Source organism: Argopecten irradians, chromosome 8 (genome assembly GCF_041381155.1).
Source record: "Argopecten irradians isolate NY chromosome 8, Ai_NY, whole genome shotgun sequence".
NCBI classification, from domain to species: domain Eukaryota; kingdom Metazoa; phylum Mollusca; class Bivalvia; order Pectinida; family Pectinidae; genus Argopecten; species Argopecten irradians.
Window position 1 is genome coordinate 39,586,110 of NC_091141.1, and position 15,971 is coordinate 39,602,080.

The following is a 15,971-nucleotide window of genomic DNA, read 5'->3' on the forward strand; positions in this document are numbered from 1 at the left end:
CAAATTTTTTACAGTACCAAGGTCTTGTTTCAGCTACCAAAAAACTAATTTCTTCATATGATTTACAAAGAAAACAAATTCATTATCCATATATGCCTATTAATCTGCAACTCTTTCTCAAAGATAGAAAAGGATCAAAACTGTTTTATAACTTTTTAAACAAGTCCGATATAATACCGTCCGGTCCTAGAAAATGGAATGCAATTTTTAACAATATTGATCATGAAACTTGGTGTAAAATATATAAAATTCCATTTAATGTTACAACAAATGCTAAACTACAGTGGTTCCAATATAGATTAATCCATTATATTTTGGCAACAAATTCATTTTTGTTTAAAATCAGAGTAGTTATCTCCCCTCTTTGTGTACTCTGCAATACTGAGCCTGAAACTATTACACACTTGTTATGGGAGTGTGACGAAGTGCAAGGATTACTTGAAAGTTTTGACACATTATTACAAGCTCTCTTAATTCCCTTTTCTGTTAATAAAAAATCCTTTCTTTTTGGACTCTTGCATGAAAATTATCTCCATAGTAATAGAGTGGACAATGAAATTATCATAATTATAAAGCAATACATTTACAGAATGAGATGTTTACACAACTCATTAAGCATCAACGCTCTTATCAACACAATTAAAGACCATTATACAATTCAAAAATATATTTCAAATAGTAAAGATGAAAAAGTAAAACTTAAATTTGAAAATGAATGGAGAAAATGGGAAAAACTAATCAAGTTATAATTGCACTTTGTCACACATTTACTTTATTAAACTTTTTAAATCCATATTTATAATTTGTTTATTTTATTTCATTTTATCCCCCCCCCTTCCCCTTTCCCTGCACAAAGCCGAAATAGCATTTTTTTTTTTTTTTTTTGATTAAAGATTTTTTATACAGTTATAATTGTTCCTCCGTCTCCATCCTACCTAGACTCTTAACTTTTTTTTTTCTTTTTTCTTTCTTTTCATTTTCCTTTTTCTTTCTTTATAACTCTATCACTTTTTCTTTTTCTTCTAATCCTGTCTTTGATTCCTTTCCTTAATATTCAGTACAATATAATTTTTCCCCTCATCTCCAAACTCCTAATTCGTATAATTTTTTTCTACGTATGTACTAGAAATTTAAGTTTTGTATTTGTATGTATGTGAATGTATATGCATGTGTTAAATATATGAGTGTATGTTTTTTTACGTAAGTATGTATGTGTTTGAGAGTCTATTGAGTGTATTTGTATATTTAATTGTACTGAATGAAAATCACGAATAAAAAGATAATTATAAAAAAAAACAAGGTGTAAGCAGACGACAACTTGTTGTTATTTGCTGCCAACATCCTCCTTTTAATATTCCAAATTTAAATTCTACTCAGAACTATTCAAAGTCCACAACATTATTTTTATTAATTTATATTTTACAAAAATAAAATTTACAATTTATTAAGTAGCAAGCTTTTTTTCTTCCCAAAATAAACCAATGCAATGCAAGGGAATTCCCCTAAAAAGTAGTTCCGGCTAGTAGGTGAATACAACATTCCGTATTGTACATGTGCAATACAAAACATTGTATGTCATTGTCTGAAATTTGCTTGTATTACTATAACCAGATTCAACAGGTATGTGATAAATATGCATAAGGAATGGTACAAATTCATCACATATATTTATGACATATACTTTTTCAAGTTCAAGCCACTAGAAATGTAATAGAAATAAACACTACTGTATCGCCCTTAAAACCTATTTAGACCAAAACAACCCAAGGGCGAAACGACCAGTCACTTATATTTACGTCTGACAGCTCGGTTATCATATACTAATACAGAAATGTTCTTAATAAATGAAAAGTATCGGTGTAGGTGATTTCGTGTACGCCGTGCCCGATCCCCGTACAAGGAACAGTGTTAATTACAGATTTCTCATCAATAAAAAGGCTACAGTAATAATTTTGGTACGGTTAGATTTGGAATCCAATTTTCATCATTGTGTCAAATATCAACACACTTTCTTTCTTTTTCTCATCATTGCAAATATTCGTTTTTTCAAGAGGTCATTTCTTCTACGACGCAATCAACCGTGAAATTTCATTAATTTTGATGCATATTAGCTATTTAAGAGGTTTCTCATAATATTTTTTTGCGTTCTGATAATCAATTATACATACATGTATATGGTTGAAATTGCAAATGTATTTTCAAGATTGCAGTAGTTAAATATGCAAAATCTTGACTTTATCATGTATCACAGGGAGTGCATACAAGTAGTCTCAAGATCCCCGAACCCGTACCACGGGAGCTAACTCTTAATGTGCGTAGTAGGTGCTTTTGAACCCGTCCGTTCCGTGCAAAGGTTGGATGTAGAATGTAGTGGAGGTTGGTGATGGCAGAGGCTAGGGTGCATAGGGCGACGTTGATCTGTCTGGCATTGCTGTTGATGCTGCCAATGGATGCTGGTCAGCGTCTAGGGTCGTTGAAACGTGAATCAACACGTGGCAGGAGTGCTGAAATGGCGATCTCTAAACTTTGGGAAACGGACCAGATATTCTCATAAAATTGCTGGAATCTATTAAGAATCATGGGGACCGAATCTCTAGGAAGATTGTTGGCACCACAATAGATAACAACAATGTCACACATGTGGACAACATCTCGAATCTCATCCCACATCTAAATTCGGTATCCACTTCGAGAGATGACGAAGATGTCATCGCTAGGACACCAGTGAACGGCGATAAGGGTGGACATCGTAGATATCAAGAATTGCGAGTTGATAGTATTACCAATAAAATTGGTTTGTGACAATTGTATGTTCGTGCTTCTATTTATAGTGATATGAACACGTATTCACTGATTTAAAGAAAATTCATTGGTTGTTAGTTAAATCTTGTCACTTAAACTTAAAACAACGATACCTTCATTAATGGGACTTCATCCTTCTTTGAAGCGTGAGTGCTTAACCAATTATCTATATATAATTACCAAAGCTGTTGATGCGACCGGAAACGACATCCGTCGGTAATTATTTTGAGACTGGTAATGGTTAACAGGTGTGATATACATATAAGAGTTAGCTCCCGTGGTACGGGTTCGGGCATTTTGGGACTGCTTGAACGCCATCGCCGTGATACATGATAAAGGCAAGATTTTGCATATGTAACTACTGAAATCTTTAAAATAACTTTGCAATTTCAATTATATATGCGTACTTGATTATCAAAATGCAAAAGATATTATTAGAATCCTCTAAAAGAGCTAGTATGCATCGAAATTAATGAAATTTCACGGTTGATTGCGGCGTACAAGAAATCACCTCTTAAAATAGAATATTTACTATTATAAGAAAAATAAAGTAAATTGTGTGTTGATATTTGAAACAATGATGTAAAATGTGCGTTATTTACACCGCGGTCATTTTGAAACGAAATCGAGGCTTTGGATTCGAACATGACGATGAGTAATTCAGAGCCGCGATTGTCATGGAGCAAACATCTAGAGTACGTGCCGCCTATTAGCCAACATTTGGCGGAACAATGGGCAAACGAAAATACAAAGATACCTCGATCTAAACAACAAAAGGGATATAGCAATTTTTAGAAGGCTATATTCATGACGTGGAAGGTAAGATAGCTTGAACAGGTTCAAGGGCATAAGTACATGTGACGATGCATATCTCGGAAAAGAAACTGTCTTACGGTTCACACAGCCGTAGGGCTACATTGCTTGATAAATAAAGCTCTGCAGAGGAATCATGCGTCCAAATAATTTACATCTTGAAGTCTGTCTTTTGTGTTTATTAAAATGGCCCTGCAGGTAGGGCGATTGCACCTGCTTCCCTATTCTATGATCGTAAAAGGCGACTAAATTTAGGATCTTATCTTTTCTCTTCCTAACTGACTATCTTCCCTAATGCTTCCCTTGGCACCGCCTCACTTTTGGCCTTGAGTTGAGCGTTCGCCACTGTGAGGAAGGCTCTTGGTTCTGTCCCCTGGCCGACACAGGGAGTGGGACGACTGTTCGTCCCGTAGAACGAATATACGTACCCGGCCTACTATATACCTTTCGGCCAGGTACGAATTGGTCCCTATGTGTCCTAGTGGAGCAGTGCCTCCGAAAATCACTCGGGCACAATTTTCTATACTTTTTGTAGGTTTCCAAGTATTTTGTGCGTATACACGCATTTATGTATTATTTTTGTCGAAAACAAACATAGCTACCATTCTTAATATCTACCGTACCGCTCACAAAACGTCAAATTCATACTTTGTAGACATGATGTATAAATTCACTGCGGAAAGGTCTTCATATGTGTATACGTAAAACAAAATGTCTCGCTGAGAATTTGATATTTTATATGGTTCAGTTTTATTGCCTAGTAGGTAACCGATATAAAACAAGTACGATAAAATGCATGCAAACGTTTAAATAATGGTTTGCATTACCATTACTTTGCTCCATTAGCAGTAATAGGCACCAATTGTAGCTCTAAAGACGACACCATTTTCTGTCTAAAAGTCTTTTGAGCTACAATATTGCAGCTATTCGTCCCGGTGTCAGTATAATGTGACCGGGTGGTGTGTGTTGCTTAGTGTCTTCGGCAGCATGCTTCAGTGATGTAGCACTATAAAAAGGGCAACAGTTCCACTATACAAGGAGACACAATATGAATATACCGCAGTCTCCCAAAACACGCACCTCGCACAACATACACGCAACACACTACATACATGGGAAGCCGTCCTTACATGACCATAGCTGTTAATAGGACGTTAATTAATAAAACAAAATGTTCCTTTGGGTTCTGTCCTTTCCTATCAACCAAAACTTGTTACATCTGATGGTACTATTGATATCATCAATTATACTGATGAGTGTTTTTCCAGAAAAGACTAATCATTTTTTTTATTAATAAACGTCCTATTAACAGCTATGGTCATGTAAGGACGGTCTCCCATGTATGCGGTTTGTTGCGTGTATGTTGTGCGAGGTGCGTGTTTTGGGAGACGGCAGTAAATTCATGTTGTGCCTTCTTGTATAGTGGAACTATGTATTTGTATTGAATTGTGCTGAGCACAACAGTTTTACAGGTATGAGCACTGGTAGATCCCTATCTGTAGCATTAGAGCAGCAGACGCGCCATTAGAGCTCAAATAAGCTGTGGCAAGATATCCGTCGTCATAGGTTAAAAATGCTCCACCGTTGACAAACGGTATTTTTTCACTATTAAAAACAGGAGCAGACGATTTAGTATTTTTCTTCAGTTACAAAAGTTACTTACTTTACACCATTACCACCATTGAAAAGTTTGAGCTTCTGATTTTACTTTAAGTTAAAAATATGAAAAATAATTAATTGCATCCCAAAAAAATTCTGTGGCACTATATCCTATATAGAATGAAGCAATGAAGCAAAATGAATTATTTTATATTATTTTTTGTGTTAATTAGACATATATATACACGATTAAACACCAATTATTGTTCAAATGATGAATATCATTTATGCTCTGTCGGCGGTGGAGCATCTTTAACATCTACCCTGTTTAATGGCATTTGTGTCCGGAGGGCAGAATATAGATGTTTGCTCGGCTACTTAAGACTAAAAATGTTCAAATAACTGCCATGAAGTTTGGCTTAGAACATGAACCTGTGGCGGCAAAGATGTACTCAGAAATAACTGGTAATAATGTTTATTTGTGTGGATTTGTAATTAACCCCAGTTGTCCATACATTGGAGCAAGCCCATACAGGAAAGTATTGATCTTGAATCTGTACCGAAGTATGGTTTGTTAGAAATAAAATGCCACGATCAAGATACATGTGACGAGTGCAAGTATCTGACGAAGTCTACAGATGGGACAAATGGGGTTGACTGGACTTCAATGGTGTGACTTCTTTGTGAAATACAGACAAGATTATCATAGGGAAAGGATTCACTTTGATGCAGAGAAATGGCAAGAAAAGGTGTTATTGGACAGATTCTACTTCAATCATTTCTTGTCTGAAATCCTGATGCATCAATGAAAACTGCAAAGTCCATAGTCATTTAAGGATTACAATGTGTATGTGAAGTCCAAAGTCATTTAAGGATTACAATGTGTATGGGAAGTCCAAAGTCATTTAAGGATTACAATGTGTATGGGAAGTCCATAGTCATTTAAGGATTACAATGTGTATGGGAAGGGCAAAGTCATTTAAGGATTACAATGTGTATGTGAAGTCCAAAGTCATTTAAGGATTACAATGTGTATGTGAACTCTTTTATGTTGAGTACAGCAGTAGTGCCTGAAGAAAAAACCTACAGTTAGCACTTGCCACACCATGATGTACAGACAACCAAATTCGTCAATAAAAATTATTTTAAGTTTAATGACATTCTAAAGATGAATATATGAAATTGCAAAGCAGTAATTTCAATCCAGTGACATATAGTGTATTTGAGAATAATTCTAGATTTTCATTTTAAGCACCTAGTGCTGTAGTTTTCAAATAATTTTGAACTCGGTGATAACTATATACAATTGCCCAGTCCTAGACACATACTCGTGGTGAAAAATAGAAATATATATGTGGAAAAGGGTAGTCTATGACATTTTACATAGACTAATTATTTTCATTTAAAGATGCTCCACCGCTGACAAATGACATTTTTTCGCTATCAAAAACAGGAACTGACGAATTAGTATTTTTTCTTCAGTTACAAAATTGACTCACTATACACCATTACCATCATTGAAAAGTTTGAGCTGTTTTTACTTTTCTTTATTTCTTCATTATTTCTTTTACTCCAAGACAAAAATATTAAAAATAATAAATTCCAACCGGAAAAAGATTGTGTGGCACTTTGTCCTATATGGAATGAATTGTTGATTGCACATGCACCAAAAGCAAATAAATTATTTCAAAATAATTATTTTTGGTGTTAATTAGACATATTTATACAGAATTAAGCACCAATTATTGGTCAATTAATGAGTAATGCTCTGTTGGCGGTGGAGCATCTTTAAGGCTTTTTCTTTCTGAAACAGTCGTTATATCTGCAGTAACCCCTGGAATATCGAGGATGGGGTTACCTTCACAGTCGTATGATATATGAGCTACTTCTCATTTGTTTTGAGTTTAGATTAGGTGCATGAACTGGAAAGACAGAGAGCGGCATGCCATTTTGATGTCTTCAGACATTTCGTCTTTCCGCTTTAGTGTGTTCCAAAATACGCTATTCAAAATCGAAAAATAACAAATACCTGTAGACGAAAAGGACGAACAAGTAAACATTTACCAAAACGAAAAAAGAAAAAAAACGAAGAAAAAAGACGCCGAAGCGTAACGTTAAAACGACTTCTTTGGTTTCGCTTTAGCATTTCGCCTTTCGGTATTATTTGAATATCCTTTCAACCAAATGGTTTTACATACATCAATTCAGATACTTGTCTGGTGAGGTTTCAGTCTCATGGAAGTCTCGTTTCAACCTTGATCGAAGAGATTTTATGATTTTCAAAAACTAAATGTCTCTATTTGTAGATGTATAAACATATGAGACTTCTATTTTTGATAGAATTGTATAGTGTACAAGAATAAAAAAAAATGGCTTATTTGTCGGTCATTTTAAGAATGTGTTCTTCTTACGCCTGGTATGAAGACGGAATTTCACCTCTTTTTACTTCAAAATGTTCACTTGAGTCACCAGTATGGCCACATTTTAGATCTAGACCCCTAAAATGTCTAAAATGTTCTATTGGGTCCATATTGATATAAACTGTGATTAATTTCCAGATCCCTGTGGTGCCCATTATAGTGATTTCCGGAATTGACCGAGGATTGCCGAATATCACTCAACTTTAGGTCACGGAGACAGACACACCGGTCTATATCACCTGACATGAAGTTGAAGTTTTGGCCAGTATTGACGGTAAGTAATGTTAGATAAGTTAAGGATATAACTCTTCAACAACATCTCACTGACATAACTCGATATATAAAGTTTGTCATTACAACAAAAACGTCCATTTAAGTAAGTTTTTATCCTGTAATAGGTCGGTTATTGTGATTATATTATTGCCGTGTTAGATATATGCAAACCGATAGTGAATGTATTGCACAGCGCTTATATCTATTGAGTAGGCGTATAATCACAAGGTACACCGACATATATCCTGACCTAAATTTCACGCGTATATCAATATTTTTGACATGCATTGTTGTGTAATATACATTGGGTGTTCTAGCATATTCAATGTTGCGCGCTAGCGCACCATGATATACATACTTGAACGCCTAATATATGTTACACATCAATGCATGCCAAAATATGACTATCAATGCTTGTATCTACATTAAAGTATTCCCGTTTTTTAAGGGAAAATAGTTAAAAACTTAAGTGTGAAAATAACACTTCTACGGCTCCAAATAGAAAATACATCATTTGATATGAAAGTGAGTCAGTGTATTCCGATGTTTTCCCATGGACAACCGACTAAACAATAGCAGTTGATGAAAAAGTCATATAGGTAAAGCTGATATACAAAGATAAATAAAATACCTCAATCTATTTAAAATATTTTAATTAGAATATATTTTCACATTGATCCATTTTAAGAATATTTCAATATGTTTTAATGAATTATCACACAGAATTAAACCTAGTCTTTTCGTGTCCTCTTTAATTCTGATGAAGGTGTTAGTATGCCAGAGCCTAAGTGACAATGTTGATATTGAAAATTATCATACATTGGGTTCAGTAGCAACATATAGGTACTGTGCACTAGCAATGTAAATATAAAAACAACAGGAATAAAATGCATCATTGGCCAAATTTTATATAGTATATAAAAACGTCAAGCTTCTGTGATGTTTAATAGATATTCATGTCAGACAGGAAATCTTAACCCCACGTGACTACCACTCTTTGTTTATTTAGGTTTGTGATATAGCCATGTTATTATTTATGTATGAAAAAATTTATTCGGTAAGACAGGAGGCTATTTATCTTAATTATTTTCTCAACTTGTAGCAGAGAACTTTAACATCCACCGTGTTAGGATGTTTGATACTTTCCGCCCACCGGTATTTTTGTCTATCTATTGTAGTTCCTTTGACAAATGCCAAAATAATTTATATTTAATTAAAGGAAGAACGACGGCTACAGGACGTCACTCTGAAGAACGCAACGTTTTGGTGATAACGTTAGAGAAGGTACGTACATGTATATTTACTCAATCTGTAATGCAATGCACTCCATGCAATATTCTTTTGTTTTCTAAAGCATCTCTGACTTTACTCGCTTTTAACTGATTTTACACACATACATAGTGTACATAAGGTATCACCCAATTTCCCACTAGCCAATGTTCCGGATTTGTTCTTCATCACATAAATGTTTGCACACCATATATAGAAGTTGTACATCACATAAAGAAGTTAACATAAACTTTCAATATGACTACCTATGATAATAGAAAAGCCCGCACCGAATATAACGATTTAATGACCGCGTATCATAGAAAATATAACGAATATTATAAAAGCACTGCATATAATGATACATCTGCAGCATATAAAGACATATGTTTCAAATATAAAGACATATCTATCGCATATACAGTAAAATCAACTGCATATAAGGATATATTGGATATGATCCGATTTTATACTATTCCCCTTGGTACATGTAAATACGCTGTCATGTGGAGGGCGATATTTAGCGTATTGACTAGATATTTAAATTTTCAGAACGCATATTCACTCAATGTTTCTATTTTTAGAAATATCGATCAATATTGTGATGTTACACTTGATATTCCTACGTGGCGTCATTCCCAAGTTGATATTGCGATTATTACGTCACAATACCCCGTCGTCCATGCATTTCTAAATTGCACGAAGCAAACATTTTGACAGTATCTAATATAAAAATTAAAGAACTTTGATTCAGTCCATAAGGTGTTATACCGCCCTGGTAGAGTAGCTATGCCCTCGGTCGCTATTTTATTCTACCAATGCGTTATAACCTCAGACCTACCGATTATAATGATATAAACCATAATATTGGGCACACATTCTATGTAAATTGACACTATTGTATAAGAACAGATATCAAATATTACAATAACAAATATGCCATGTGTTATTGTATTTTATAGGTTCATTAGTTATAATGTGGGTTTGATATATTTTATTATCAAAAATCTTTAAAAAGCTGTATCGTTGTTTTATGTTTCAGGATACCTAATCATCGACTGATACCGTCATGGCAGAAGGTGGTCCCGATCAGGAATCGATCCCTAAAGACAGTACTCAGTCGGACTCACACCTCCTGCAGTGCCCGATCTGTCTGGAACAGCTTCATCAACCAAGATGTCTACCATGTCATCATTCTCTTTGTCAGGAATGTCTGAGTACTTACATCATCAGTGAGGTGTCGGGGAAGAGGGATACGGCGACTACCTTTACTTGTCCGGTATGTAGAACACTTACTCACCCTATTGATAAGACTGAGGATAAGGACAAATGGGCCGAGCAGTTTCCTGTAGACAAAGTTGCCATGGAGTTGATACAAATGAAGAGCGGCTCAACAGAGAGTCACTACTGTACGTATTGTGAAAAAACTAAAGACAAGAAGGTTCTGGCTCAGTTCTGGTGTAAGACTACCCAGTGTTTCTTTTGCGAGTCTTGTAAACTAAATCCCCATGATATCATTCACCCCAACTGTGATGACATGGATATCAGAGCTTCCTGTGGTAACCTTTTACTACGATCAGAAACACTGACCAAGAAATGCGACAAACACAATAAGAAGATGGGCTACTTCTGCGTCGACCACAAATCCTTCGGCTGCAGCAAATGTATAATTGTTGCTCACAGGAAATGCAACGATGTAGCAACCACTGAAAATTACTGTAATACATTGGACAGAAACTCAACACTCAAAGAAACGACGACCTACCTACAAAAGGCTACTGACTCCCTGGAATCAGCGGTAAAGAACTTCCAGCAATATTTACAGAGCATTGCAGACGACAAGGAGTCGGCATTACAGAGCATCGACGATATGGAAGAACGATTCATCCAACGAATGAAAGAAATGAAGAAGGAAATCACAGATGATTTGATAGCTAAGTACAAACTGGAGAGTGACAATATGAAGGCGACAAGTCAAAAGTGTGAACGACTGAAGATCGCTATTCAGAATACAATGGAATCAACTGCTACAGCCCGGCAGCAGAACGACCACATGGGTACGATTTTATTGTACCAGAGAGGACAAACAGAACTTGATGCTTGGAAGGATTTAGTCAAAGAGATGGGGATGACGAGCTCTACTGTCAGTCTTAAACACGAGGCGAAATTTGATGGAACAATCCTGAAATTTGGTAAAATTGTCGTCCAGAAGCAACAGAGACAGTATACAGATGTCCCAGACCTTACCAAACCTTTGTCAGAATGTGAACTGAAGGAGGTAAGACAAATGAACATAAGAATGGAATCAGATCGGTCCAATTGTGATGCTTGTGGAGTTATTATCACTCCTGACGGCAGTATTGTTGTAGGAGATGATAACAATCGGAAGCTGAAATTAATCAACACTGACGGAGATGTTGTGGATGAGTTGAAGGTGGATGGATACCCTTGGGATTTGTGTTTGGTAGACAACACTACAGTTGCAGCTGCGGTAGGTAATCGTGTACATGTGGTGTCAGTTACACCCTCTAAACTTACATTATCGAATGTAATAAACATTGGGAAAACATGTTACGGTATAACGTACAGAAATGGAGAGTTCATCGTGAGTTCAGATAAAGAAGTGTACCGGGTGACAAAAGACGGTAAGACACAGATGCTACACAGAGGTACTAACACTATATACACGTTATCCCACGACCACCGTACCGGGACTCTCTTCGTCCCTTACCATTACTACAACCCTGGCAGTACGGCCGTCGGTAGTCTGTCTACTGACAATCTACACAAGGACGTGTTGAAGGTCGGTATAGTACGCTACGCGTATGGAGTGGATGTGGACATAGAGAGTAACGTCTATGTCTGTGGATATGGGTCAGACAACGTGGTACAGATGTCTGGGGACGGTACAAACGTCAGGGAACTGTTAACGGCAGCGGACGGTATCAGCAATCCACTAGCTATATCCGTGTATGGTGATAAACTTGTTGTGACGAATCAGTCAGGATCAGATCGCAATTCTATTCGCTTATTTCAGTTTATTTGACCACTTTGATATAACATTTTTTGTGATGACATTTTCCCTTTGTAGTTACATATCACTATCAGGACTGTTAGGTCTATACCTTTCCTTTGGATTAAAATGTAAGTCACCAGATTAAACCATTCTTGGAAGATGCAGTAAGCTTAAAGTAATCTAAGTAAAGTTAAGTTCAGCAATATTTCGCAATACAAACTCCTTTATTTTTTTCTTATTTTGTATTCTGCTGAAGGCTTGTACCGTCATTTCTTCACAGGAATCTGTGACCTTGTGATTTTAGCTTTGAATTCATTTTCATTGATGTAACATGGTTTTAAATTGGCTCAAGTTAATCGGATATATTACCATATCAGGACTTAGGTCAATATTCAATGTATGACAATTATAAAAAGGAAATTATTTTGTAAGTTAGATATAGGAATAAAGTCTATCAAATTACATAACTGACGTCCATAATTACTGATAAATACAAACAGAAGGCAAAATAACTGTCCATAATATTTACATTAGAATGGTCCCAGCCGCTGATCATTTTACAAGATTAATTTGATAAAAGATTTTACGGTTTTATTTTATGCTTCATCTTAGAATCTGCACTTATAGTGTTAGTACATAAGTTATGATATCGAATGTGGTTTGTTGCTTCCTATAACACCATGCCTTGTTCCCGAGGGGGAGGGGGCGTTACATTGATGCCGTTGAACATATATATTTCCACATCAAGACTTTGGTCAATATTCAAGGTATGACAATTTGTTTTTAAAAAGTTATTTATTTTCTTTAAAGAATACCATTAGATTATATAACTGGCTGTTATAATTACCGATAGATGCACACAAGATGCAAAATAACTGTCCATAACAATTAACATACAATTGTCCTAACCGGTCATCATTTTGATTAGATTAGAAATATAGTGTTAGTACATAATTGATAATATTGAAGGTGTCTGTTCTTTCCTATGCCTCGTCTCCGAGAGGGAGTTAGAGTTACAATAATGTCATTGACATTTTGGACGTGATATGTAAGCCCTGTGCTTATAGCTATGTATGGTATACCTCAGATAGTTTTCTTTAATGATTAAGATTTTAAGTATTCATCAATTTTATTGTTTTTATTTGGTTTTCTTAAAACTCAATCATTAAATTCTATTAGCATTATCTTCATGTATGTATGATAAAACGAAACATTAAGGATTAGAACTTAAGTATGATTTAACGGTTAATTTGAATACGGAGTCTTACGAGGAAGCTGTTTATATGGAGATAGCCAGATTGACCACTTTTAGCCCCGACCTTCAGGCCTTCAAACCATTTGTACATCTTTGAATTTCCACCCCAAAAGGATGTTCCCAATGTAATATATTCAGAGAAGTTGTTTATATAGAAATAGTCACACTGACCCCTTTTGACCCCCTGGAGGTCAGTCCAATAATCTGTTTAATTTTGAGTTATAAAGATGCTACCAGTCGAAGTTTGTAAAAATCCTACAAGCGATTTTGAAGAATTCGAATGGACGCCGCGGTATCACATAAGGTCACCTTTGTCCTTTGGAGTAACTTTATTTAATATATTTTAGTAGTATTCCACAAATCTATGTTTTACTTCAAATACATCAGATGGAACTAATGTGCTCAAAACATTTTACATAATGTAACCAGCATTTTATACTGTGTATTGTAATATATATTTCTTATCATATAATTCGCCTGATATCCTGTATTTTCACCCGTGTAATATTTTTGCATTTGTCATTTGTTGTGTCAACTGTGAACAGGAAATTCACTGAGACGTCATAACAGAAGCAATAAAGTGACGTCAGGATTTCGAGGGCAGCGGAACAAAATGGCTGTTTTGCAAGAACATTTTGATGTTGAAGTTATTTGAAAAAGTACTTGGAATGTGTGTTTCATCTCGAAATTATGAAAATTCCGCCAAGGATCGTAAAAAATCATCAAACCCCAAATGAAATGAACACTCATTTAAGATCCTATATATGGTGTATGCAATTCATACGTGTTCTTATACATTTGAAAATAAAATGAATTTGAAATGAAAAATAGTGCTTGGACCAATTTGTATTCAGGTAAACCCACTTTCCCGTCTCGAGTTATGACAGGAAACACAACAGACGATGAACCACATTTTAGGAAGAGTATTTTATTGTGCTACAATTTTTACAAGTATGATTTTTTTCTAACACTAACTCACACCTACATGATTACTGTGCAATCCATGTCGCTTAACGAATTGAATCTAGAGTATTCCTTTAAATCGTCAAAAAAAATCGAGGATTAACACTTATACGTCACAAAGAAACATGGCGAAACATGACAATCCTGATCTATCTGAGTTACTTCCCTTTGCTACAATCCGACGGAGTGAAACGAAGGGAAGTAACTCTGATGCATGTCTTTGACATTGTGGGATTTTGTGTTAATGTACTGTATGTAGATATATATCTATGTATCAAACGGATGAGCCGAAAGCCTCAAGACAATAAAAAAATACATTAATTAAGATTTCCCCCTGAATTTCTTTAATGCGACTTTTTATGGAGAAAAGAATTTCCAGTTAAGGAACATGTATAAAATTTGGGCCAGAAACTCGTTGAATCAGAACATTTTGTAGTCGTCAGAATACTTTTCTCTTTTTTCTGACGAAGAAATTATTCTTCATACTGAAAAACATTAGAAATTATCAAAATTCATATGACTTGAAAAACAGTAACTTGGCAGTACTTCGTTCATACAAATACATCTATGAATTATTGAAGTATACCACAATATGTCAGGATTCAATATAATGAATTCATTTCCATTCGACATTTTCATATAAGTTTTTCATTGTAACATCTATAGTTAATATAAAACATAATTTGAATAAATAACAAAATACTAAAACACATTAACTGAATGTGCTTGCTACAAATACAATATTATTGTATCTAGCACAGAGTGTGTTTTTTAAATGAAAAATACCATAATTTTACAGAACACATTTCAATTTTTTTTTATTCCATACAATTAATTTCATGTCTTTGTTTTTGTTTGACACTACAGGGACAAATGTTTGACCAATGGATACTACAATACAAAAATACAAAATTTGTGTCAAGTCCCTGTGTTTGACACGTTTTGATATGCCCTTCTACAGATGAACTAAATAAGCCTTCGGCGATAGCAACTAATTATAGCGACTGACCGAAGGGATCATTCAGACAATACACATAGATATTGTCCCTTTTGTTTATCTGTATATTCTATATGTGTTCATTGTTTATGTTTTTGTGTACGTCCGTGATCGTCCTTAACATGTAATTTTCAATGTTGAGATTTCGGAGTCAATATATAAACATACTCTTTCCCCTTCCCCCCAAGGATGTTTCTGTCGGGGCTAATCTGGTGACAATCAATGTAGAAAACCTCTATGACAAGAAGTGTTTTGAAAAGCCTTACATTTGTTCAGTCTATTAGGACCGTCCAATTCTTGATACAAAAATCTCTTTTTCCTTCCCCTAGGATGTGTCTGGCCAAGTGTGGGTACGATCAATGTTTTAACTTACCTCTGTAAACTCTCTTAGGACCCTCCCTGGTTATTTATACAAAACAAAGGCAGAGTTACAGAAATAAGCTGTAGTTTTTTTTTTTTTTTTGGTACATCCATGATGCATCTCTGATAATAGTCTATATTCTTTCTGGTTACTATGATACATGTAGCCATCAGAAATATGTCATGCATTTTGGCTATTTTGCA

The 15,971-nt window shown here is 35.1% G+C and overlaps 1 protein-coding gene across 1 annotated transcript; it reads left to right on the plus strand.

The window, feature by feature from the left end:
* The first annotated feature begins 7,763 nt into the window (after nt 1–7,763).
* Nucleotides 7,764–12,786, plus strand: LOC138330342 (tripartite motif-containing protein 2-like). The gene is made up of 3 exons (XM_069277905.1): nt 7,764–7,908; nt 9,127–9,191; nt 10,219–12,786. The coding sequence occupies exon 3, from the start codon at nt 10,246–10,248 to the stop codon at nt 12,220–12,222; it is 1,977 nt and encodes a 658-aa protein (XP_069134006.1). The 5' UTR covers nt 7,764–7,908; nt 9,127–9,191; nt 10,219–10,245; the 3' UTR covers nt 12,223–12,786.
* The last annotated feature ends 3,185 nt before the right edge of the window (nt 12,787–15,971 follow it).

What these genes read in the sequence shown, in the direction of transcription:
- LOC138330342 (XM_069277905.1), top strand. Translation starts at nt 10,246, where the DNA reads ATGGCAGAAGGTGGTCCCGATCAGGAATCGATCCCTAAAGACAGTACT.